Source organism: Centropristis striata, chromosome 6, assembly GCF_030273125.1.
Source record: "Centropristis striata isolate RG_2023a ecotype Rhode Island chromosome 6, C.striata_1.0, whole genome shotgun sequence".
Taxonomy (NCBI): Eukaryota; Metazoa; Chordata; class Actinopteri; order Perciformes; family Serranidae; genus Centropristis; species Centropristis striata.
The window spans coordinates 33,344,041-33,372,031 of NC_081522.1; the positions used below are offsets into that span (position 1 = coordinate 33,344,041).

The 27,991-nt window shown below is 37.8% G+C and overlaps 1 protein-coding gene across 2 annotated transcripts; it reads left to right on the top strand.

Moving 5' to 3' along the window:
- bmal1a (basic helix-loop-helix ARNT like 1a) lies at positions 1–27,973 on the top strand. 2 transcript variants are annotated; one of them, XM_059334644.1, is made up of 20 exons: positions 1–134; positions 11,019–11,200; positions 14,231–14,294; positions 14,400–14,547; positions 16,705–16,725; positions 16,926–16,958; positions 17,156–17,185; positions 17,530–17,687; positions 18,810–18,889; positions 19,009–19,101; positions 19,467–19,584; positions 20,587–20,736; positions 22,158–22,404; positions 22,991–23,097; positions 23,839–23,989; positions 24,085–24,164; positions 24,289–24,397; positions 25,177–25,270; positions 26,532–26,625; positions 26,717–27,973. In XM_059334644.1, exons 3-20 carry the CDS (start codon positions 14,249–14,251, stop codon positions 26,872–26,874), a joined length of 1,917 nt encoding a protein of 638 aa, XP_059190627.1. In that variant the 5' UTR covers positions 1–134; positions 11,019–11,200; positions 14,231–14,248; the 3' UTR covers positions 26,875–27,973. The 2 variants fall into 2 exon arrangements, with proteins under 2 accessions (XP_059190627.1, XP_059190628.1); XM_059334645.1 differs by lacking the exon at positions 1–134 and adding an exon at positions 166–402.
- The last annotated feature ends 18 nt before the right edge of the window (positions 27,974–27,991 follow it).

Consider the following 27,991-nt stretch of genomic DNA (forward strand, 5'->3'; position numbering starts at 1 on the left):
TTAGTGGTCCGACAGGCATGACGGTGAAGAGAAACTGGGTCACCGATCGAAAATCGTTTATGTCACAGTTCTGTGGGTGCTATTACATATTACCAGCACCTTTCAATGGATAGACCAATCCCATTGGACCTACTGTAAGTATATAGAGAAAACAACCCTACGGGTTGTCGATATTGCGTTTCAGTGCCGTTGCTGGGTTTTAATTCTTGTAAGATATCGTCGATGTTTTGCCAGGATTGTGGTCATGTCAGTGTGGTTTTAGTTAGCGTTTCTTAGCTAGCAGCTGTATGCTAATATTAGTCAGCTGGAGCTAAATGCCGTAACGGATAAAAGGTGGAATAACCCAATATGCCAGACTATGTTATCAGCAATTGCCAGGGCCCGAAGGAAGCTCGTCCATAGGTATGTACCGGTCCGAGCGCTTGTTAAATGTAAAATAAACATGACCTGAGTGCGAGCGACCAAGTGAACAATGCTATCCAATGCAACCACGCTAGCTATGTAAACAGGCCTTGGTGGGTATCTGGCACACGGTTTCTTCGACAGCATCCACCCTGCTGCGATAACCTCGACTTCCCCATCGCCTAACTCTTCAAATAACATCGTAATGTGTGTTTTATAACCCATATCGTCACCCTGTTAAAATAATCGCCTAACTCGTTTTTTCAGGAAACACGAAAAACTTCATCAAAAGTGTAACATATGACATGTATTGATCATTTTACTCAAAAAGGATGGCTACTGGCATAGTAATAACACTGTGTGTAAATTATGTATTTTTGAACATGCCTTTGTGACTGAAGCCAGTTATGGTAACACTTTATTTTGAAGGTGTCTACATAAGAGTGACATGAGCCTGTCAGAAACATGACATGACAAGTATCTTCTTAAGTCACAAAGGCATGTTCTAAAAATTGCCTAAATCACATTTTATTTTTGACTTAGGCGGAATAAATCCGCTTAAATCACACACTTGACATAGGCCATTATCTTAAAGGGGTAAAATCACATGATCTGATCAACAGAGCATGTAGGCGATTTTACCATAGGTGGCCGGCGTCATGAGGAGATGATTTAGGCAAAAAAAAAAAAAAATTGATGACAAAAAATGACTTTGGTGATTATTTTAACAGTGTGACGATGTAGATACCTTGGCTACTTCGAAACAACAGGCACATGTTTGGTTGTGACATAGTTGAACAAGAACTATCTCCTACTGAACACCTCAAAGACTAAGGAAATGATCATAGATTTCTGCAGGTTCAAGCCCCCCCTTCAACCAGTGAATACCTGTGGGGTGGATATCGAGGTGGTGCCAAGTTATAAGTATCTAGGTGTATACCTGGATAATAAGGGTATCTGGCATATAGAGACTGTGGCTATTTCGAAACAACAGGCACATGTTTGGTTGTGACATAGTTGGCATTGGCAGTAGAAATGTGTCTGCAGTCTCTGCAGTGGTTGCTAAAAGATCATGAAGTTGAGTTGGTTACATTGTGTGCAGGACACATTCAGTGTTGTATGATTTCTCAAACTTGGGCTAAAGGAGAAGTATTACAAATTCTGCTTATTGTTGCTTTGAAGTCTACATTGGCCTTTATGTTTATGTTGAGATATCATATTAATTGTTAAATCTGGAACTTGCAGGTATGCCTCAACAGTAGTGTTATCAGTAGGTCATATGTTAACCTTTTCATGACAGGAAAGACATCCGGTATGAACTTCAGACTTGGACTTTTTACTAGACGATTAGTAACCTACATTAGTGCTTAACAGTATTGACTGAGCCACGAAGGCATTTTGATAACAGAAGATTGGAAATTTAGCTTAATCATCCAAAAGATGAAATGACAAAATAGTAATTTCTACCAAAATTCCAAATAGTGATGAAAAATGTATTTTCTTGGTACAATAATTGGATACATTACAGATACAAGAAACTGTTTTTGTAACTTTGTGAGAAGAAATGAATTTATCTTCCATCTGTCTTATCTATCTGTTATTGCTAAATACTAATTCTTGAAGTCTTGTATCTTCCAAAAGTATGGATACTGAGGTGTGTATGCATATTACTGTGATATTGTATGCATTCTGTCTGTGTTGCTCAGCTCAGTGACTGCCACTGTGGATGCTAATTTTTAGCAGTTTTCTTGAGAGCCAAGGGCTGGACGATATGGTCAATATGTTTTTTTTCAACTACAGAGCATTTCATATCTCGATAATGTTACATTTATTACAATATAGCATGTTTTCTAGTAATTTAATTTTTTACATAGTCTGTGTGAAATACTGGCAGGGTAAAGCCTAGTTTTGAATACTGCTGTGTGAATTAAATATGACAAATTAAAAGTCTCAGAATTTCTATAAAAATAGAGAAATGTATATGGTAAAAAAAAGTGTCAACCCATTGTGAGCCATCAGCCACGTTAATGAACATTATTTATGATCAGACACATAAAATGCCTGTTTATGTTTTAATTATTTTTCATTCAAGCAGTAGGCTTTTGCTTACAAGCTGGATGCTGGTATCTGATATCGAGAATCACCTGATCACAAGATCTCAAATCCATCTTGCCAGGTTCCAAGTAATGCATTTGAGTCAAACAATTGGAGGTTCTGACCAATCAGCATGACTTTCCTTTGCTAACCTTGTAAAACAATTACATAGCAATGCACTGATTTAGTTTAGTTTACAATTTGATTGTAAACCTTTTAAATGCAGCAACAAATTGATCAAAACATGGAATTAAAATGGCATTATAAAACAAAACCTGCACAAAATGAAAACAACAATTAATTGTAAAGACAGTGCAAATGAGGATTTAATTTAAATTATAATATCAAAGTACAAGACGAAAAAAATGTGCAGTCTTATTGTTGCAGTGTGACCTGTGTTATGGATAAATGTGTGACTATGTAATCTGCTTACTTTCAGTCAAATGCACTGTGGTTGCCGTAGTCACGTAGTTTACGTTTAAAGGCTCAACTGATTATTTTTTACTTTTTATTGAAAACCAAGAGATCAGCTACAAATGTCTCTTTTTCCAAAGCTGCTGTAACTACAACAGACACATTCTTTAATGTCCCCAGTTGACACTCATTAATACAAAACTTTCTTCAACACAATTCTTCTTGTTGGTGATGATTAAGTTTGTTGTGTTTAGGCCTGTCACGATAATTACTATACCGACTTATCGTTGGATATATAAAAATGGACACGATAGTTTTTTTCATGGACTCAATATATTGTCGTTTACATGCGGGACTTATTGTGCTTTTTTTGTGTCGTATTTAAAGTAATGCTGCAAATGCTTGACAGGTAGTACGAATTGCAGAAAAAAACAACTTTATTTCCCAAGCAGCCATTCCAGCTGTTTATTTTAATAATAAAATAATATAATGCATAATTATTATCTCACTGCAATGTTTTGTTAACAGAGCCTGAAAGTCTATTGTATTTGTTTTGGTTGTAGTTTATTTATTTATGTTTTATTTATCTAGGATAGTTTAATATTTCTTTTCCACATTTCAATTCCAATTTTTTATTTTCTTGTGATTTAAAAATTCTTTGCTGTGAAAAAGCATGTACTTATTATGCTCTAATATCGTTATAGAACGAAAACAACATTGATGCAACGATACTGTCATTTATCTTGATAGTTTCTGGGAAAATATATCGTCCTTAAAAAATATGTTTTTGTGGCGGGCCTGGTTGTGTTATTTTTGCAGAACACTAGCTTTACGAGAAAAAACAAGTAAATCAGCCATTTGAACAATATTTTGTATTAAATGCAACTGCACTGAACTTCCACACAGGATGATGCTTGCAGAACTGTGCTGGGATATACCAGAGGTCACCATAGTCAATAAAGTTCTATGGATAAACTGTGGGGGGGAGCATGGTGAACATGCTTACAACAGCATTCCACAAGCTTAAGGTCCACAAGTTCAATCAGATTGAGCTTCAACAACGCAGACAAGATGGGATCAAGTCATGATAGGAAGTGGGTCAGCCCCATCCAGTTTGTTAATGTGACAGCACCTTTAGAACTAGGGCTGGGTTTCAAAAATCAATCAGTCAATTCAAACTGATATTTGATTTCATTTTCCGATATCCATTCAGGAATCCTGAGATCGATCTTTATATAAATACTTTTCTTCCCGTAGATGCCTGATCTTTAACCCCGCTAGACTTACGTTGTGCCTTGTTAGTCTCACATGACTCTACAGGCTGCGTCACGCAGTTTTAAAGGCACAGGTAGAAAAGATCAACGACGAGACATTTTAAAAATTTTAACACCATAATGCCTAAAAATAGAATCCACAAAAGAGGTGAAACAAGCTTGTCTTTTATCCACTGCACCAATCCCTCTTATTCTCACCTCGTTTATTAACACCATCGCAATTACTGTGCTTGAAAAAAAAAACTCATTTAGCTATTGTATGCTAATAGCTAACGTTAGTAATGTGCAGTTTCAGCGCTGCTGCCCCAGCTGCCCAGACAGGGAGCCCATAGTAACATTACATTGTGGAGCTCTGAATATTCAGAACTCTGTACTCCAACAGCGCTCCGGCTCAAATATTTACAAGCGTGCAGAGCCGGCCAATGCGTTAGTTAAAGCTGGACGGAAAAGGTTTTGCTTGTGAGATCAAGAAGAGTCTACACCAGAGATAATTAATGTTCTCACACCACCTCCTAGACAGGAGTGTGAATTACTTTTATTATAGTAGATCACCTCAATTTTCTAATCTGTCAATATGATTGACGGCCCTCAGAAGTTTCCATCATTATAGGGGTGGGCGATATGGCCCTAAAAGATTATCATGATATTTCAGGGTATTTTTGCATAAATCTAAAATGTAGTGTGAAGTGTGCAGTCTGTGGCCTAGAGGTCAGAAATCGGCTTTGTAACCGGAGGGTCGCTGGTTCGAATCCCAGGACTGACATGGTTAATTGCGGGGATTGAATTTCCCTATTGTGGGATTAATGAAAGTAATTAAATCTTAACTGCAAATCTCAACAGTTGCCAAATACAAAAAATTACTCTTTACTCTTGAGTATTGGCAAATAATAAAAAATAACCATCTATGGGGGTCCGGGAGCATCAAGAAATAGGAATGTTGCCAATATCATGATATGCATTTTTTTTTAACTCATACAAAAAAAATACCGGTATAATTGTGAAAGATACAATATGGCATACCCCTACAACTTTATAAGGAAAATTAGGTAAAATATTCGGTGAAAGCGACCCCTGGTCGGGAGCTGCTCAACTGAGACCACTGCAAAAGCTGAAGGCAGATGTCTGGTTGCATTTTGGAGACCACAAATCAATACTACTCTTAATGTACAAATTAATATTTTTAATAATGCAGAAGGTTCTGTATATATATTTGACATCGATGATTGTTTTATAATGGCATTGTTGCCCTCGAATTGTAATAAAACCATGAGGTGCCTAGAAATGTAACGCGCTACTGCTCAAATAGAGACTGAAGATTCACAGAATGGTCATCAGAGAGTTTCTAGTGTAATTTGAAAAAAGCCCACACATTCCTGTGTCCTCATTATTATGCACCTGCAGCTTTCAATTAGTGAAGGGACAATGAAGCTTCGTGAACAATTTGCTTTATTTTTTGACCCCACTAGATGGCGGTCTTGAAAATAAGGCTTCAGCAATGGTAATTGAGTGTGTTTTCAGCCCTTTGTTAAACAAAGAGTGCCATCTAGTGGGCTCCATAAATACAGCAAATGTTGTCCCTTCACTACTTCCAATAGCAGTAATGTTAATAATAAAGCTATACTGTGCTAGTGGTAGCGTCTGTCATCTAGTCCCTTGGAATCTTCTCAACACCACTAAGGGCTGTGTTTGGTAAATAGGCAGCTCATTAAATTAGCAATATAAAATGACAAAAACAGGCAATTCCTAATATTGAGTATGTATGTCTGACCACCCAAGTGTAAGTGATTTTGGTGATCAGGAGGCTGCCTGGTTGCCTGGATGTTTCCTTGGTTCATGCTTTCTGACTATCTGAGTGGGTGTAGTGTAGAAACAAAGCTGAATGGCTTGCTGACTCACTGACTGAGGTAAAAGTAGGTGGTGGATGGAAATTTAGGCTGGCTGGTTTTGAGACCATAGAGACTGGCTGACCCAGTTTTCACTTCAGCACCAGTTCCTTCAGTGTTCAATCAGGACATAGTGATTTTCCCCCTCTAGCCCAGAGCTTTGTTCCAGCCTGGCTCACCAAGCGTATTCTGACCTAGAACTCCACTCCCTGCTACTTCACCATGTTTTCTTAAGGTTTGCATTTTGTGGTCACCGTTCATTAAACACTCAAAGTCCGGTCAAGTTTGTTGTGACAGTGGTTTCTCACCAACTGAGAACATTTTCAGTGCAGCATCTCTGAAAATGTGTGAACACCTGCCTTAGATCAGCCAATAGCAAAATTCAATTGCAATAGCCGGGTTAGATTTTTTTATTTCAAACATGTAAAAAATAAATTAATAAATAAAATAATTGGAAATAAATAGGACAATATATCCAGTGTGATTCCATGATTTATTGTACATGTTCAAAAAGGAAGAAGTATATACCTGTTAGGTCCTACTAGGGCTGGGCGATATGGACCACAAGTCATATCCTTATATATTTAGGCTGAATATTGATATACAATATATATCCCAATATTTTTATCGCAAAGTGAGAGCAAATGTTCAGTCAAAGCCAAATATGACATGTCACAAGTAGTTTTATTGAAACTTTTTATTTAAGTCAACATAAATACTCTATAAAAGCAGGAGTACCTTCTTTTAAAAGTGCACATCTAAATAAAATAAAAAATCTTAAATATAAATAGCCTATGAAATAAAATAGGCCAATCTTTTTCAGAAATAAATATGTTTATATGAGAAAAGAATAACACACATGACATGAACTATATCAATATATGCGATATGGTCTAATTCCATATCACATTAAAAATATATCGATATATTTTTTATATCGATATATCGCCCAGCCCTATGCAGCTTCTCTGAAAATGTGTGAACACCTGCTTTAGATCAGGCAATCACAACATTCAATTGCATGGATTTGATTTAATTTGAATTTATTTTTTTTTCTTTTGAACACAACACGCAATTATAACAACAATAATAATTATATACAGATATGCACAAATACACAGAATGACTAAACTCAAATGGCTGGTGAACATTAAGACCCCTCCCTGTATTTTATAAAGATGATGTGTTTGTTATTGTTTTTTAAATGAATCATGTTTGGACATTTTTGATAGATTTTTGATTTTGATTTTCCATAGTTTTTCACTGGCAATTGATAAAGAGAATTGTTTCCTTTTTGCGCATGTTTTTAAAAAGTTTTTAAGTTTAATTTTCCCCTTAGATTGTACCCTCCCTCTCTTTCCTGAAACATTTTTAGTATGTTATGTGGTGAAGGTTATTTCTTGCTTTGTACATGAATATTGCTGACTGAAACTGCACAATGTCGTGTAGTTTAATCAGTTTAGATTTTATGAATAATGGATTGATGCATTCCCGAAAACCGACATTGTGAATTATTCTGATGGCTCGTTTCAACTAATATATGTGTTACCCCAAACCTCCGTGCAATAGATTAAATAAGGTAAAACCAGTGAACAGTACAGAATGTTAAGTGCTTTTTGATTTAGAAGGCACTTTGCTTTGGCTAGAACTGAAAAAATTCTTGACAGTTTGGTATGGACATGTCTGATGTGAGATTTCCAGGAGATTTTGTCATCTTTTGTCACCCCTAGGAATTTGATTTCACGCACCCTTGATTTTTGTTTTCTTTAAATTTAATGAAAGCTTGTTGGTGTCAAACCAACATTTTATTTTGCTTAGTTCGGTTGTGATTACATCCAAAAAGTTCTCCCACACCCCAGGACATTTGTGTCATCAGCAAAGTATTTATTGGGTTTCAGCTGAAAACAGGGGCTTGAGGGTTTAGTTAATCTTTATTACATGTTGTTCAGTCTGTCATTATTAGAAATGGAAAGTTGTGTACATGTATTTTAGATTTTCTTTGATTAAGTAACCTTGTTTTTTGGGCGAGCAATTTCGTGCATGCATCTAATAACTACGCATATTTTATACCACTACTACTACTATTACTAACTACAGTAGTACAGTAGCAACTACTACTACTACTGCAAACAATAATACTCCAGGAACAGCCTTACATATTTTTTAATGATCAAATTGTTTTTTTTTTTTTAAAGATTATTTTTTGGGCATTTTTACTGGTTTTATTGGATAGAGACAGATAGAAAGGGGGAGACAGAGGGGAAGACATGCAGCAAAGGGACCTCAGGCCAGATTCGAACCCAGGTCCGCTGCAGCAAGCACACAGCCATGTGGTAAGCGCTCTACCAGTGTGAGCCACCGGGACGCCCCGATGATCAAATTGTTAAAGCAGGTATAACTTAGAGGTGGAGGGAATATATCGATGTAGCATAGTATTGTGATATTTTGCATGGCAATATTATATATCGATTCATGGCCGCCAAGTATTGATATTATTATTATACTATATAGTGGGCGGTCAGAATTTTCACCCTAGTGGGCTCACTTTTAGGAATATACTGGAGATACTGGTATCATATGAGACTAGAAGATTTAAGGAATCTACAGGCACCAGGAAATGATGTCGGGAAGTTGTCAAAATAACGCTGCAAAGTTCGGCTTTTTTAATGTTTAATTTAAAAAAATCAGAGCAGTGAAGCTTAAAGTTGAGGAAAGTTTGATAAAATGCTGCAGTTGTTGTCGTCCATACATGTTTGATATCAGTTCAGTTCAGTTTGACTGAATACTTTGTTGGTCAGTCTGTGGGTTTGACTCTCATTGTGGAGAAATAAAAAGACTGAAGTGAGATGAATAGACTGAGAATTTTCTCTTATTTGACTAAACAATTCTTGATTGAATTTAATTTTGTGGACAAAATGCAGTTAAATCGCAATATATTGTGTCGCAATACTCACCATATCGCAAAATCCCAATAATATCGTATCGTGGGGTCTCTGGTGATTCTCACCTCTAGTATAACTCTTCTTAAAAAACTTCTCGAGAGACCCGTAATGTGCACCAGGAGCAGCACATCTGTCCAACTGACTATTTGCCAACCCCCTAGTCTGAGAGGCTGTCAAGCTTTGGATTATTCAACATGTTGAAGTGGTGAGGATACTTAGTAGTGCAGGGTTTAATGGATCATTAAAGTCTTAAAATAGATCTTCTAAATTTAAGGTAATAAAAAGTGTTTTGAAGTCTTGTTTAATTAGGGATGACGCAATACAAACAATTTAGCAGTCGATATTAATTCCAGTACAATTCAGGATTCTTGATAACCACAATACTACGGTTATGCCATACTGAGATTTTTAAAATTCTTGATAACCAAACCAAAGGAAAAAAGTAAGCAATTACACAGTGAATTTCAAATCAGAGCAGCCACACAGTCAGATCCACAGCCACTAATTGGCAATGGTGGATTGTAGCTGAGTAAAAGCACTCAAGTTGAGTGAATACTGGACCCCCTAGATGGTTCCTTGCCTCGACTTTTCTTTCGCTTTTCCCGTGTCACCTGATGTGGAGGGCACTGATCTTAACTTCATACATTCCTTATATTCCAAGACATGCTTGCAGCTAAGGTGGGTGAGCATTTTGCTCATGTTGCTGCCTCCTGTGACAACTTTAGCCCAACAACACTTGCATATATTGAAGTTTATTTTCGTAGGATAAGCCCCTTGAGTTGTCACAACTCGTTTACGAGGGGGTCCTACACACAAAACGTCACCACACAACACAACTCAGCACAATACAATGAAAGGAAACAATACAATACAATACAAAACAGACAAGACAGACATATACAAAAATCACTTAGACAAAATTGCAGCCAGAGTTTGAACAAATATTAGATGAAATATGGTGACAGAGTTAATGAAAGCATGAGCAAGATGTTTCAAAATAGGAGGCTAGGACTTGATTTAAACAGATTAGTGATTGCGATGATCTGATACCCACAGGTAAATGGTTCCAGTCGTTTGGTCCTTTGAACATAAATGCTTTTGTACCTATTGATTTCCTATTGTGAGGCACTGAAAAGTAGGGATAAGTAGATTGCCTGGTTTAATAGTTGCATAAAATGGTTGTTTGGTCAACGTTGGATTTTTTTAAACCAAAAAGTCTCCAAACAATAAACACGGCTCCTCTTTTTTTCCCCTCTGTCATCATGTTCTACTAGTTCTGCAGCTTTGATTTCATAACTTTCAATTTCTATCCTATCCTTCTATCCTATTTTTTTATAAATAATAATTATTTTTTCATTTAAGATATTTTTTATTTAAATGTACACTTTATGGAGCTTTGATTTAAAAAAAAAAAAAAAAAAAAAAAGGTACTCCTGTTGTTATACAGTATTTATGTTCACTTAGATAAACTGTTTCAATAAAACCAATTGTGACATGTCATATTTGGCCTGACTTTGACTGAAAATTTGCTCTCACCTAGCGATAAAAATATCAGGATATATATCGTATATCGATATTCAGCCTAAATCTATCGGGATATGACTTTTGGTCCATATCGCCCAGCCCTAATGTCAACAGAAGAAAATGTAAAAACAACGAAAACATGCAAAGGCAGCCTCTTTTAAATCTCTCTCTCTCTATATATATATAGACATCTATATATATATATATATATATACACATTTAAGCTTTCATCTGTGCATGAATAGAGCATCAGAAAATTATCCACTTAGCCCAAATTCAGGTCTGACATTTTTTTTAGGTCATCAGTCGTGAAAGTACCTCCCTTGTTTTTTGTATACCATATGTTGCTTCTATCAAGTTTTGTGATCTTGTGTACATATATTGTCATCTTCATCATTTCTGATGTATTTCAGTTTGGTTAAACATTTTAGATTTGTGAAGGATTACATTAAATTTGACTGACGATTCTCTTCATCTCCCTCCAGGGGTAGTAGACGGATTGCACCAGCTGCTTACGGATCAGAGCATATCGAGGCAGACTAACCACATCAAACTGGATGAAACTAGTTCGAGCTGAATCAAACCAGATCACGACAGAACAGAGCGACCAGACTGATCCAGATCATAGCCGGCTCGTCCAGCAGGCCTGTTACAGTTTCCTATTCAGGTAAATGAAGCAGCTGTGTTTTCTGTGGACTCATATTTTAGAGAGGTCAATTTGAACCAGACCTACTGATCACATACATCAGCCCTACTCATTCAGAACTGAAAGTTTAATCCAAAAACATAAACCAATAGTTACGGTACTGTCTAGTCCCACTTTACTCTGTTTGAGTGTCATATAATGACATCTAATAATGCCTTCTGACACATTACATTCTTGTCTGTTGATTCTGTGTAACCGATATCAAAAGCTTGCATCATTAGGGATGCACCGAATAGCAATTTAGCAAAATAGTAAAATAATAGCAAATATTTTTGGCTGAAGATGAATAAAAGTGAAACGTAAAGTTTTTCATTATTTTTTTTTTTTTAAATATTGCATAAATAAAATACATTTTTAGACATGATTTTCAAACAAAATAAATGTATTTAATATTCTGACATTTGAATATTTAAATAGAAGTGCATTCCCAAAAAAAACAAAGTAGCGCATAAAAGTGGATAAACCCACAACAAATGAATTATTGTCCTTGTGTGTTTGGCTTTTAAATGATTTATTAAAGCCGTAGTCCCAAAGGTCTTAGCAGAGGACCCCCCTCTAGATATTTCGGCTGAACACTCGCTGCAGACCGCAGTTCTTTTTCCCGTCTCCGTAACTTTGAAATACTTCCACACTGCCGACATCTTTGTTTATGTTTACCGCGTCACTGCTCGTTATTTGCATGCGTCATTAAAATGCGCCGCTAGTATTTAATATATATATTCGGCCTTGTTTTTGACTCATTCCACCAAATACCGAATGTGACTTTTTTTTGCAATATTCGGCCGAATATATATTCGGTTACCAAACATTCGGTGCATCCCTAGTCATCATAGATGTTTTTAAAGTAAAGGCAATTAAAATTTTAACAACTGATATAAAGACTATTAAAAATCAATAAAAAACGGGAGACGATTTAAATCATTTGAGATGGAAAAATTAATCGCGATACCCTTTTCCAACAGCAGAGGGTGTTATCTACTTTTGAATTCACTTGTTCAACGGCATCGTCACTGTTACTTGGATTTCCACTGGTGGCGTAGAGGCCGCATAATAGCTTCGCCACTGCTTTTTCTCCGTCCTCTGCCCGGCGACAATCCCCACCGGGCGCGCAACGGCAGCGTATCGAGTCAGCCGTATACTCGAGAGATCACAAGAACATGCAAACACACGATAATCCTGAACGTACGGGAGGCCGCGAGATCCCGTGATAAACTTTGTGTATAAAGTAAACAACAACAACAACAACAACCAACAGCTTACTTTGCTTCTTTGACGTGGAAGATCTGTTGATCTGACCATCTATCCTTAAAAAAAGAATGTGTTATGTCATAAATGATTTATGCTGTTCCACTTCAACAATCATTCTCCAGTCGTCCGTGTCTCAGACCCTCTGATACCCTTTGATTGATTGATTGATTGATTGATTGATTGCTGACAGGGTGCCCCGATTGAGCCATTTTCCATGGTTTTCTTGATAATGATTTTGGTTATTATCAAGAAAACCATGGAAAATGGCTACATATCAGCTCTTAAATTAAACTCTTATGAGCTATTTTTGTTGTTATCATTATATTTGTCCAAACAAATGGACCTTTAGTTGCACCAGGCATTAAAATGAACAAGAAATTGAAGAAAACAATGGTCTAATAATTTTTTCCATGACTGTGTGTAGTGGGACTTACCATTCCCGCCCATTTACTTTAGTAGTACTGGCATCAATGCAGAATACTGTCATGGTGACGTAATGACCCTTCTTTCTTTTATATTGACACCAGGTTGTGTAATACTGTGACTCACTTTTTTGGTGTGGTAACATATGCAACAAAGCATACTTTTTTCAAAGATGAAACACACTCGATACATTCAACCTGAGAGGGCAGTTTTATCCATGTGTGAAGTTACTCTTTAAGTTAGGCAACGCAATAATTCAACTTAAGTTAAGGCAAGTGTCATTAGGTAAGCTCACAGTGCCTTAATTACTTGTCATTCTCCTAAAGTATTCTCTCCTAGTGTCATTGGTCCTAAAGTATAAATTTAGTCAGAAGCAATTGAGAAAATTCCACAAGTTACTTTAAGTACTACCTTTCTAGGCTGAAATGAGGGAATTTGAACATACATGACACATCACTATGATTTAGATTCATGTCTTTCATGTAACTGATACGGAATGACCTAAATCTAAACCTTGGAATATAATAACTGTGACATACAGTATTTCTATGCATGCAATTACTGGGACAATAGTGACTTCCTGTTTAGTCTGATTCCAGGTTTGACCTAGATGCCGTGATGTTTAAAGCATGTGTCCAGGCAACTATATAATTGTGTGTGTGTTTTTTTTAAATATATTTTTGCATATTTTCAGACTGACTCCCCTCTTGCTGGGACTGATAGTTAAATTTTGTTTTACAGTGTTGCAGTTTCATTCAGCAGATGCTTATATCTAGAGCAGGGATGGGCAACTTAAATGCTGCAGGGGGCCACAAGTTTTCATGGACACTACCACAGGGCCACATATAGGACCGTGCACTTAACCAGATATGATGAAACTGCAATTTTAAATATGTTTACAGTGCAGTAACTTAACATATTTCATGCTCACATGCATGTATAACAGTATAAATAGGAATACAAAAGGTTTGAAGCAAATAAAAATAACCACTTACTGTGATTTCTTTTTTTTTTTAGTGCAGTGCAAGAACAGCAGACTAACATTAACTGCAAGAAGTAATTTCATGCATTTTGACACTGAACTTTTAAGATTTCATGTTCAAATGCATGTAGTTGTACTGAGGGCCACTTTAAGTGAGGGTGCGGGCCGTATGCAGCCTCCAGTTGCCCATCCCTGATCTAGAGCAACATATCACATATCATCAGAGTGTTCATACAACACGGACAAAGATCTAGTCAGAAGACAACACATGAGAATGTAAAGTTAAGTCCAATAAGACATACGTTCATTGTAAAGGTGATGTTGTTGTGTGTTCACAGTTGAGGGCTCAAGAGTGGATGGAAGGAGATGATTTTAACACAGCGGCTGTGATGAACATCTGTGGTAAGTGTGATTTCATGAACTCAAACTGGAACTTTTGACTGTTAATGAGGCTAATAGTTAATGAGGCTAAATAAATAAACAAGTTTTTCTGTCTTTGCCCTGCAGATGACCTGATGGCAGACCAAAGGATGGACATCTCGTCTACAATGACTGACTTCATGTCCCCCGGGTCCACTGACCTCATCTCCAGCTCCATCAGCACGCCCGGCATGGACTACACCCGCAAGAGGAAGGGCAGCACCACTGATTACCAGTAAGGAGAGAGAGAGCGAGAGAGAGAAAGAGAGAAAGAAGGAAGGAAGGAAGGAAGGAAGGAAGGAAAGACAAAAATGGGATAAAGAAAGGAGGGAAATGGATAATGACAAGTAAATGAGGATGGAACAAAGAAAGGAAAGAGAAGAAATAGATTATAAAGATATTAATTAGGGATGTAACGATCGCGAGACAGTTAAATGTCAATACAAATGTAAGTCGGTTGAGGTGAAAAATTAAATAATCGCAATACCCTTTTTCAACTGTAGAGGGCGTAATCTACTTTTGATTTCACTTGTGTGGTGGCAAACGTCACGAAAACACATTTCAGCCCCGCCCCCAGAGGAGGGGAAACAATTTCACAAATCAATTTTGTCTGTTAGCAAACAACAGAAACATGTCTAAAAGTTGCTGTGTGGTGAAAAGCACTACCAACAAGTGAAGGAACCACAACTTAGTTTAAACTAAAACGTTTCTACAAGTTAGCAAAGGAAAAAATTGTGAATGTGAGATCTCATCTTCTGCCTGAGAATGATGATATGCTGATCTTCCTGCCTTGGTTTGCTTATTTGAAGATATGTATTTATTGGTATTATTACTTTGGTTATTTTGATTATTAATTTGATCATTGAAAATCAAAATTAATTTTTTTGATATTTAAAATAAAACATATCAGTTGCAATTTTAAGAGCACATTTGCATTGTTTTGCACAGGTTTTTGTTTAACATTTTTTTAAACTTTTTTTAATATATATTTATATATACTTATATATTATTTTAGATATGCATTAATTGCATATTCATGCATATTTACCACAGAAATGTTGTGTTTTTTGCCTGAGAAATAATTTAAGCAATCTTTTTCAGTCACAATTTGTCTGAAAGCTCACTCTATACATTTTTTTTTTTTTTAATGTGAAAGAATTGTGACAAAATGTATTGTAAGCCCGTATCAGAAATTGTATCGAATCATGACTTGAGTGAATCGTAACATCCCTAATATTAATTATTTTAATTTGCACACTTCCTGATGCATTTAAAGAGTGACTGGACCTCTCCATTGTTACACTCATTGACCACAGGAAGTTAACCCATTTAGGCCTAAAACGCCTGGAAAAAAATGCCTGTAAAACCTCTGGGTGATTTTAAAATAAGCCCCTAAAACCTGAAGTTTTTCTGGAAATTCAACAGAAGTGTCAACGCTTCCTACTAAATAATAGATTTTTCAGCCTCTGTAGCAGATAGAATTGAAATTCAAAAAGTATTTGAGAGCTTATAGCTGTTATATCTGAGCTCCCTCCACTACAGTCGTCTTCCGCCATGATTTCAAAGTTCTGGAAAAGTCCCATGTTGCATTGCGACACTCCCGCATGTATTCTGATGCATTTCATTGGCCAAGAGACCGAAAATAGGTGGAAAAAACTACAAATACTACAAAACGACGTATCCGCTTTTCCGTCTTTAATGGTAGAATAACGCAACATCGCCCCCGGTTTTAATGGTAGAAATGCGGTAATGCTTTCGCGGCTTAAATGGGTTAAACAACTGCACAAGAAACGTTTCAGGTTAATTTCATGACATAAAGAAACTTCTTTGAAAACTTCAGCCAAATTAAGAGATGCTCATGTCATATCATGTTTGTAGTGAATGAAAGTCTGTATATGAGTGTAAAATACCTGGCCAGCATGCGGTTAGGCATTTTTCAGTTCTTTATTTTTATTTATTTTTAAATATTTAGTCATTAAAACTTGTGTAAGTACTGTAAGTAAACTATGCAAGTCTGGCAAAAAATGAGTGAAAATGAGTGCTGTGACTCATTCCCAAAGGCTTCTATAGTGTTCCCCTGTCATCTGCTTGCCAGGCACGGTTGCCATGACTCCCCCACAGTAGAGAGACTGATGACATCAAACTGCTTTTCTTGTACCACCTGGTGATTGTTGGTGTGCACTGCAGCTGCTGCAACTACTCCTAGAGAAAATATGCTGTAATGAAACGAGTGACATAATAGAAAAGTAGGAGATCTTGGAAAACACAGGGAGAAAGAAAGAGAGTAATTAAATGCTGTTGGTCTAATGTCACTGTAAAAAAAATCACATTTTTTTAACAACCTCCCTGATGACAGAAACTGATTAATGAATGAATTTGTGTGTCTTTGCAGAATTGATGGCTTCTCATTTGAGTAAGTTCAAACATGACTCAATAAATGTTACATGAAGTTCAATTCATCACCAAAAACTGATTATAGCATCATAAAATATTGAGTATACTGAAAAACAAACCTACTGAACTCAATTAACGTTACATAATTCTCAACTTTTCTTGTCATTTGAATGTCTGATGTTCTAGTTAAAACTAATATCTACTGTCTTTCTTTTTTAGTGACATGGACCCAGACAAAGATAAACTGGGAAGGTAAGAGGCCATCATTACCATGGTGATGAAGTGGGTGCTTCAGTGTTGTTCTATTTACTGTAGATTAAATTGTCCAGTTTCCCCTTTAGCCCCTTCTTGTTCTAGAGCTGGTGGTGGGGAAGTTAGGGGGAGTTTATTCTCTCTAAAATGTTCTCCCTTTGCAAATTTCTCAAATATTTCTTTGTTTGTCTTCCCAGTGATCAACAGGGCCGTATTAAGAATGCCAGGTAAAAATACTTCACTTAGTTCTCTGTCACTTCATGTTGTATCGCAATACTCACCATATTATCTCAAAATGCTTAAAATCACAATAATATCATATCGTGACTCAAGTATTGGAGTAAAATCGTATCGTGGAGCCTCTATGGATTCACTCTAGCAAGAATGCAGCCAGTTGACAGACACTTGCATCATCTTGCACTGATGTTGTGTCTATTTTCAAGATTCTGTCTTTGATACAACATGTAAAATTCAACCCAAATGATTTTTTCTCTTCTTTCAACTGTCATCCATCCATCCATCATAATGTAAGACGACTGTATGTTAATGTCTGATACGTCTCGCTCCACAGAGAGGCTCATAGCCAGATCGAGAAGCGTCGCAGGGACAAGATGAACAGCTTCATTGATGAGCTAGCATCACTGGTGCCCACCTGTAACGCCATGTCGCGCAAACTAGACAAGCTGACGGTTCTGCGGATGGCTGTCCAGCACATGAAGACCCTCAGAGGTGAGCATAAACTAGTAAAGTGTTGAATACTGGGAGATGGCTCAACGTATGTACATATAACAACTAGTACATATAATTCTGACCCTGGGACAGAAGTGAAAAAAAAAATCTATAAAATAAAAGGTTGTTATGTTACCTGACTATTACTGAGGGGTAGCAGAAGACATATCAAATAAAAGTCTTATTTTAATATTTTATGTTAGTTATTTTAACACAGAAATGCTATCTTTCCGTCCGTATTATGCTTAGCTGTCAGTTAATAAAGTTTTGTTTTTACTGTTTTCAATGGATCAAACTGATGTGGAAGAAAGGGCTTAAATCTCCGCTTAGCATGCTAATCTTAAAATAGCACATTACGCAGTATGCTGTAGTAAAAGTACATTAACATGAATCCAATTAGCTGATATATACATCTCATATTTAAATGATTATGGGCATTACGCTAAGCAATATGAATGTCATCCCTCAACCACATTGTGAAAAAAGCAAAATCTCCGCTTAGCATGCTAACCGCGCTACAACAACGCATGCAACTCCATAAACACTTATTTTTCATAAGGTACGCACACCATCCAGCACATACACATTGAACATTGATATTCGCTGGGAACTATTCGAATATTATTGGAAAATCGAACCTTGTAGCACACTTTGAAACTCCTAGAGATAGGTAGGCTAAATAGACTTACAGTTGAGATGAGTCAGGTGTGGAAATCCAGAGTGAATTTTGTTACTGACCAGGTGTAGGCCTATCACACAATGGGGCGGAGCTCCACTAAAAGGGGGCGGAGCTCTCCTAAAAGGCGTCCGATCGGAAACAGTGCAATGCTGCAACACGTCCTACGTAAATAATGATATTTTGAAAAATGAATTCAAAAATCTTCAGAATCGAGGATGCACACCTTCGTGCCATGAGCAAGACACATACAAAATCTGAGGTCAGTCTGACTAACGGTTAGCAAGATATGAACTAGACACACACAAACACTTCTTTATAGATAGATTCTAGGTATATGGCTTACTTAAAGTAGAAAGGAAAAAAAGAAAGCTGCAAACTCTGTGAGCTGCTACATATGTAGTTTCAGTCTGGATACTTACATGTTTGTTTACTGCTGTGTTCAGGTGCAGCCAACCCGTACACAGAGGCCAACTACAAGCCTTCCTTCCTCTCAGATGATGAACTGAAGCACTTGATATTAAGGGTGAGTTACATGGTGTCAGTGTTAAGTGATTAAGATTAACAGCACAGTAGTTGATTAACCATGCAGTCTGTAACATGCTGTTTTCACAATTGATTTTTCATCATTTCAATCTTCCTCAGGCTGCTGATGGTTTCCTGTTTGTGGTTGGGTGTGACCGTGGAAAGATTCTCTTTGTTTCCGAATCAGTCTACAAGATTCTCAACTACAGTCAGGTATGTTGACAATGTGTTTGGATTAGATAAAAATAGACTCAGCATGTCCATTTACTGCTTCTTACTCAAAAAGTTAGTGATGATATGAATTTTTGCCATCTTCAGTTTAGGGCTGGGCGATATGGCCATAAAAGAATATCACGATATTTCAGGATATTTTGCAATAACAATATTCTTGATGATATTACGGAACACTGAAAAATATCTAGAAAATGTGATTTAAAAAAAATGTATTTTCCAGTCTTTATAAATGAAATTCAACCATAAATCTAAATTGTAGTGTAAAGTGCCTCTGTTCCACTCTCATTTCATTACCTCTTTTGTGTCTTTGTCTCTCTCTTGTATATATCACCTCCTGTCTGAAGAATGACCTGATAGGTCAGAGCTTGTTTGACTACCTTCACCCTAAGGACATTGCCAAGGTCAAGGAGCAGCTGTCCTCTTCAGACACAGCCCCACGAGAGAGGCTCATCGACGCTAAAAGTAAGTCCAAACACATCATCCGTCTCCTCTTGGCAGCTGGGACACAAAAAGTTTTACATTTTACATTTTCTTAATGAAAATACTATTTTATCTATTATCATTCAAGACTAAAAAAATAGGGGCACTGATAATACAAATGATAATTAAATTAGGCTACAGGAATTTCAGACTGATGGATAATAATTTGGATACAAAAAATTAGTCTAATTAATTAGAGGCTTTGTAATTAATTAATCGAAATTAATCGCATTTTAATCGCATATAAATATTTGACCTGAGAACAGTGAGAAGTAATTTTTTTCACATGGATTTTTAGTATACCATTGAATAATGACTGAATACATAAGCTTAAGCAACAAAAATATTGTTTATTTTTGTTCAAGTCCAACAGACAGCATATTTTATAAATATAGTACATTTCATAAATTCAGTTAGCCTATAGGTAGGTAGACCTTCTGTAAACTATAATACTTTGTTTTTTTAAGTAAAACACAATCCACGCTAGCTACCACACTAGCCGCTAGCTGCTATATGTTTTGCATTGAGGTGATACTTGAGGCTGGATGTGCTGCGGTGGTATGTGAATTCCTTGTTGCATAGCAACACAACCATGCTCTTATCGACGCTTCCATCCGTTGTTTTTTGTAACAAAATGTCCCATCATCCACAGGGCCAACCAAAGCGTCTCATCAGCTTCTTCCTTCATGTTCACTGTGGTTTGTTGTTGTCTGAACTCATGAACGCTAGTTGGTGCTCCAGTATAATCGATCCGCCTGAAACTCATCCAGTGAGAAACGTTCCGCGGTGCAAAAATAAGTGCGATTAAAATGAGTCAATTTTTAACGCGATCATTTTTGTGTAATTAATTAACGCGTTAAAGTCCCGGCCCTCATAATAATGCAATAATATTTTGAAAGCTTCTGTGCTAGATATTACAGAAAATTATTATATAAAAGAACAAAGAACTAAATTGTGCGTATTTGTATGTGTGTGTATTTGCAGCTGGTCTTCCAGTGAAGACAGACATCCCTCCCGGTCCGTCTAGACTCTGTTCTGGAGCCAGACGGTCCTTTTTCTGCAGAATGAAGTGCAACAGGCCCTCTGTCAAAGTAGAGGATAAAGACTTTCCCTCCACCTGCTCGAAGAAAAAAGGTACCGTACTGTTGTTATTTTTAAACATGAATTAAAGCTAGAAGTCTGTTAGCCACAATCCTCCTCTTGCCCTAAAAATATCAGGCGGCCTCCCCCAGCAGCCCCTCTGTGCTACTTGAAGCATCTCCTCATCGGTTTTTATCTTTGACTTCCATTCAAGGGCTCTTCTCTATCCGCCTTGACCTTATGTGCCTCTTGACTGTTTATTTCAGTCTTTCAGTTACCTTTTTATGAAAGCAAAAGCCTTCCACTTGTGTACCCTTTTTCTGTTTTTAGAGGCACATCCTTATAACCAGGAATCACGCATCAGTTAGCATGAGAACATCTCAATTACACAACATTACACAAGGAAGTTTGCCTTTTGAAGTGTATGAATTTTTATAGCTTATTTAACAGAACTGGTCAGTCAAAAACGAAATTGTGCACAAAATACCACCAAATATCAGCATTTTATAACAGAAAAGCATTAAGGTGACTGCTTTTGGGGTGTTTTTACCTTAATTAATTTTTCTTACATAAAAAACCAAACTGGTAAGTTGAAGCAGGTAGTTGGAATGTAACAGGCTATGTCCTTCCCAGAGGGAGAGCAAGAAATGATCATTGTTTCTGCTAAAATGTGAGTAGAACTCAAAATGGGTAAGAATAGTATTATAATAGCAGTAGGAAATAAGTCCATTTCATGTTCACACTGACTCATTACAACCAAGAGCTGTAAACAGGAAGTAATCTGGACTGACCAATAACTCAGTGATTGGACAAATTCGGTTAGAGATGGGTTTTTTTACCTTAATTCTACAGGGGGAGATATTTGCTGCGTTTTTTCTGTATTTCACTCTTTAATAAGAAACTTTTAAAAGCAGGGATTAGGATCCTTTTCCCTTTCATTCTTTTTTTTTTTTTTTTTTTTTTTTTTTTCAGTCATGGAAAAACATTATTAGACCCTTGTTTTCTTCAATTTCTTGTTCATTTTAATGCCTGGTACAACTAAAGGTACATTTGTTTGGTCAAATATAATCATCAACAGCAAAAACAGCTCATAAGAGTTTAATTTAAGAGCTGATATCTAGCCATTTTCCATGGTTCTCTTAATAATAACCAAAATCATTATCAAGAAATGCAATGATTATTGCTGTGACTACTCCCTACTTCGCCGGCTTTTAAAAAACTTCGACAGGGCCAAAAAAAAACAGCAAGTCAAACGGCCGCTAGAGCAGCTCACATTCAAATTAGGGGCCTTTCGGAGAGGGAGACCGGCCTCATTCCGGGTATTCGACTATAGTGGAAACGCAGGGGCTGGTTTTAAAAAAAAAAAAATCAAGGTAGTGGCCTGTTAGATTCAGATTCAGTTCACTGAACTGTAAGAATCCAGTCCATTTCGAGTTATAACCTCTAACACTGTCTCTCTGCCCGACTCATTACAGCGGATCGTAAGAGCTTCTGCACCATCCACAGCACAGGCTACCTGAAGAGCTGGCCCCCCACCAAGATGGGTCTCGATGAGGACAATGAGCCAGACAACGAGGGCTGCAACCTGAGCTGCCTGGTTGCCATCGGCCGCCTGCACCCCCACATCGTCCCCCAACCCAGCCTGGCAGACATCAGGGTGAAACCCACAGAGTACGTCTCCCGACACGCCATCGACGGCAAATTCGTCTTCGTTGACCAGAGGTGAGACACGACACAGTTCATCTTGGATCTCACTGAGATTTATTTGAGATTGATAGGAATATTAAGTTGAAGGTGTGCCACGTCCTTCCTCAATTCATCTGTTGTGATTTTGAAGTTTGCAGTGTGTAGTGGTGTTGTGGTTGAACACTACATAAACTTATAATATTTAGTTCTATCTAGGAAAAATATTAGAAAGCACAAACGAGGCTCACAATGATTTTTGGGATGTACATGGGTAGTGGCCACACATGGACTGTATTACATTACTATCAATGTTCGTTGGACGCTAAACTAAAATCTTTATAGGTATATATGTATATAATTAACTGTATGTAATGTTTTTATTTCTATTATTCTACCTAAATATGTTTGTTTTCTATGTGCGCAGCATGAAGAGGCTACATCTTCTATTTCATTGTGCAATCACGTGTTGTAAAATTACCTTGTTATCGTGACAGGCCTAGCTTTAACATTGAAAAGTTACAATGCTCCTTGTTGTAATAAATATAATATAATAAAGAGTATCTTAATAAAACCACACATCAGCAACTTGAAGTAAACACTCTGTCTGTGTCTGTTTTTCCAGAGCCACAGCCATCCTAGCCTATCTTCCCCAGGAGCTGCTGGGCACCTCCTTCTATGAGTATTTCCACCAGGACGACATTGGCCACCTGGCAGAGTGCCACAGACAAGGTAGACAAAAATACACCATGAGGCGCATTTCCATTAGGTACTTTTCCCTCCAGTGAGTGGCTATGGGTGTGGCTTGGGAGAGAGGATCTGCCCAAGATCCGCCCAACTTCACCAATTAGCGGCTCAGAAAGTAGCTGCCTCAGGTAGCTACTTTCTGAGCTGCGACTAACTAGTCGACCTTGATCGGATACGGTTGAGGCATCGACTTTGCGCATGCATGATTAATTTGCAGACTGGTGCAAACTGTTCCTGCTCTGCTGACTGTAGCTGGGAGAGACCAATGCAGGAGGACTTTGCCGCTTGTGAGTGCTTTGGGACGGCGCCTGCTACTGGTTAAGAAGAGCATGAACGAGTCTCCAAAAGTCTCCAATAACACCAGAAAAAGTCTCTAAATTTGTTGCTAGTCACTTTTTTGAAAAAGAGTCGCTAGAGGGGTCTGAATAGTCTTTAAATATAGCGACAAAGTTGCTAAGTTGGCAACACTGCTTGCTGCGTTGGTCTGTTGTCCCATTCGAACCCTTCGTTGGTTAGTCGCTACAAAAGTACCTGTACGGGAACAGAGGCCGAGGGGAACTAACTAGTGGGCGGAGCCAAAACACTCAGCCGCTTTCCAAAAAGTACTCAGAAAGTACTCAGTGGAAACACGCCTATGGTTGTCAAAGATGAAGTGACTGAATGCAAATGTCTTAAATCTTCAGTATGTGCATGTTTTACTCACCCTGCTGATGGTCCTGCCAACAGTGCTGCAGATGAGAGAGAAGATTAACACCAACTGTTACAAATTCAAGATCAAAGACGGTTCTTTCATCATGCTGAGGAGCCGATGGTTCAGCTTCATGAACCCCTGGACCAAGGAGGTGGAGTACATCGTCTCCACCAACACTGTTGTGTCGTAAGTAGACAAGAACTCTCTTCTCCTAAAGTGATGAAATACATAGTTAGTTGTCAAGTATTAGAACATTTCCACTTTTGTCCTCATCTCCCCAGGTGTCCTATGATGGAAGGATCAGACTACCCTCAGTCTGCTGCCTCACCACAGAGTATGGACAGTGTTCTCACCTCCGAGGGTAAAATACCACTTGAAAGAAATACACACCCACAGCCACTTCCATCCATCCCCTACTGTGGATCGTTAATTCGTCACAACAAATATGTAATTTAATAATTTTTCCCATCGCTGTTGCTTGGCAGGTGGAGGACGACGCGTGCTGCAGACGGTCCCTGGCATTCCCGGCGGCACAAGAGCAGGAGCTGGCAAAATTGGACGCATGATTGCAGAGGAAGTGATGGAGATCCAGAGGTGAGAGTAGACGAAATCGGCATATTTAAATCGAAAAAACTATGAAGCCGAAGAAGTTTGTTTATTACCGACTTGAATAATCCCCTTGTTCTATGTTTACTGTAGATGAAGTTGACACAAAGAGACAGTATGGCATCATATCACATATAGTGATGGTTAGGGATGCACAATATTATCGGCACGGTATCAGCCGATATTGGCTTGAAAATAAATCGGACATTGGCCAACACGCGATATCCGCCAATATAATAAAGTGATTAAATAATGTGGTGCACATCACCTCTCTGTTGCAGCTTGTTTGTAGCTCATAGAATTGTGCAGTGTAGTCTGAGCCCACCTTTTTATTTATGTTCTGATTAGAGACTGAAGCTGCTTATATTTTTTGTACTTTTTGTGATTTTGTCTGCACAGTGCAGATTGAGTCGTCACATATTGGCCTCCTGTTTTAAGTTAAATTTGAATTTAAGCAGCAGTCTAAGGTACATGTAGTTTTATTCAATTTGGGTTTAATTGCTGTACAGTTGCACTTTTCCCATGTTCCCAGTGAACACAGGTTATGTTTACTTATTATGTCAATTGAGGGGGTATCGATACTTTTGAAAATGAGTATCGTATCGTAGAACCCTACTTAGGATATGGATATTTTGGTACCCGTTATCCAAGTCACCCAACGATGACTTAGTGCAGGTTTTTGCAATTGAGGTTATGGATTAGGAAATAACATTTATAAAATATGTATAAAACATTTAAGTCATTGCAACCATCTGTGTTTCTATCAGGATTCGAGGCTCCTCCCCCTCCAGCTGTGGCTCCAGCCCTCTGAACATCACCAGCACCCCTCCACCTGACACCTGCTCCCCAGGGGGCAAGAAGGTAACACAAACGCACAACGTTTCCTGCATAAGGTTGGGTTTCAATAGCATTCAATCAATCCAACTTCAGTTTCAAATTATTTTCTGATTCTTTCTGATTCCTGAAATAGTTTTCATTTAGTTTTTAGTCCCTTTTTGTTGACCGAGAAGTGAAAAACAGTTTTGAGTGGCATCTTACCCAGTTTTCTGAAAATGGAACAAGCAGTGGACAAAGCCTTTTTACTTTGTTCACCTTTTTTTTAATTCTGAAGTTCCCAACTCGGAACTACAAAGATGATAAACTTTCATACATTTTATAAAGATAATTTCAGTTAAATAGTAAGTTAGTTTGTAACTCAAAAAAATCTTTCTTTCTCTCAAAAAAAAGACACTTTCTTTACTGTCTTTACTCAGTTTTGTCCACCTCAGCCTGCTGCTCTTGCATCATTGCTCTCCTTTATGGTGGCAGGGCTCGGGCCAGTGTTGCTAACTAGACTTTCTGAGACTTTCTCGCTAGGTTTAGGGACTTTTAAAACCCCCTTTGTAACACTGTTTAAAATGGGCAAATATATACATATAAATGTGTGTTAGGGTTAGCGTCGATAATAACCAAAATCATTATCAAGAAAACATGAAAAATGGCTAGATATCAGCTCTTAAATTAAACTCTCGAGGACAATCCCCACATTTGTGTGTTGACACTAGCCAGTTTCCATGGTTTTCTTGATAATAACCAAAATCATTATCAAGAAAACCATGGAAAATGTCTAGATATCAGCTCTTAAATTAAACTCTTATGAACTATTTTTGTGGTTAGCATTATATTTGTCCAAACAAATGTACCTTTAGTTGTACCAGGCGTTAAAATGAACAAGAACTTGAAGAAAACAAGGGTGGTCTAATGATTTTTCCCATGACTGTATCAAATATATTAATCTTCTATATGTATATATTAGAGAAATATAATCAGACTTATTGAGTCTATATTCAGAACCCATTCACTTCATCACATGTCTTTTTTGCTGCATTATGTTTAATTGTTTAAATACATTTTTCTCCACGCAATATACACTCAACATGTGCAAAAGACAATAAAAAAAAATTCTATCCACAAAATACTCAAACGTAATTCATATACAAATTCAATTTAAAAAACTGCCTATGTTCCTCAGTGTCTGTTCTGTTGACAAACAAAGAGATCAAGGAAGAAATGGAAACCTTTCTAGCTCAGGTTGAAAGTGATCTGTGGTGACAGTAAACTGATACATGTGTCACATCTATAGATTCAGAATGGAGGGACACCTGAGCTGCCGAGCACAGGGATAATTCCTGGACCTGACTCCGTAGGCTACCCATACTCCAACCAGTCCATCATGAGTGAGTTAACACATTTTCTTAGTGCATTTTAATTTGTTTATTTGGGGGTTTTCTCAAACATTGTTTGTCAATAATTACACCCTCTGTCCAGGTGACAACTCCCACCTGAGCATAGACATCATGGACGAGCCTGGTTCCAGCAGCCCCAGCAACGACGAGGCGGCCATGGCGGTCATTATGTCCCTGCTGGAGGCGGACGCTGGCCTCGGCGGCCCCGTCGACTTCAGTGACCTGCCCTGGCCTTTGTGAGGGAGCTGGAAGGGAAGAAGAAGAGGGAGAGAGAGGGGGGGGAGAGACTCCCTGTTAGCACCAGAGCCACTGATGGAGAGAGTTCAGTCAGGTGGAGTTCTGACTGTCATGTTTCCTGCCCTCAGTGCAAAAAGATCCATCTTAGCATATTGCATTTTAATAGAAAAAGGCTGTGGATAGCATAGATTTTTTCTTAAAGTACTACACAGCCAAAATAGCTCTCACTGCTCTTCGGATACCCTGAATTTCATTGGGGGTTTTTCTATAAAAAATCCTGCTCCAGATGATATATTAGGATGATCCTTTTTGCAGTGTTAGTTACCAACAGATGAGGCATTCCCGATCATTGTCACAGCGAGAGACCATTACTCAACAAACAGTCCGAGGTCTCAAGTTACAGGACTGAGTTGCTAACGTGTCTTCTGATGGACTGAACTCTGTCTAACAGTGGCTCTGGGCCCTGTCATTGCTGGGTCAACAGCCAACGGCCAAGCAACACACAACTCCTGAGATGTTCACAGACGGTAGTTGAAGTTTGATGTGGGGTGAAGCGTTGCTGGGTAGGGACTGCTTGATTTCCGCTCCCTGCCACGGCCCTTTCAACACCTCTTAACTGTACGTTCAAGTCTCCTTGTAGGATGTTGATGCCGTACAAAGACATCTGTGGTGCATTCCCCCTGAAAATGGCTGTTTTACCCAACTGGTTTCCATCATGGAATACAAACACACAACAGTTATCCTCTGGTGGTTAGCTTGGAAGATTTCTTAGAGCCTCATTTGCTCCCAAGCCACAAAATTACACAAGCAGGTGTATTTTTTTAGTTTATTTAAATAATGATTAAAAATCCAAGCTGCAGTTTCCCTAACTAACATGAATGTTATCTGACTTTTCTACAAGCTACTGTCCTCTTCAGTTAATTTTATTTTCCCCAGAAGAGTAGTGCGAATTCTGCTTTCTTCCTGAGTTTAAAACACACGTCATCATTTTAAACACAAACCGATCTGTCCAAAACTGCCAGCAATATTTTTGTGATAAGTACAATCCTGATTCCGAAAAAAAAAAAAAAAAGGTGGGACCCTGTGTAAAACATAATAAAAACACGAGTGTATATATTTA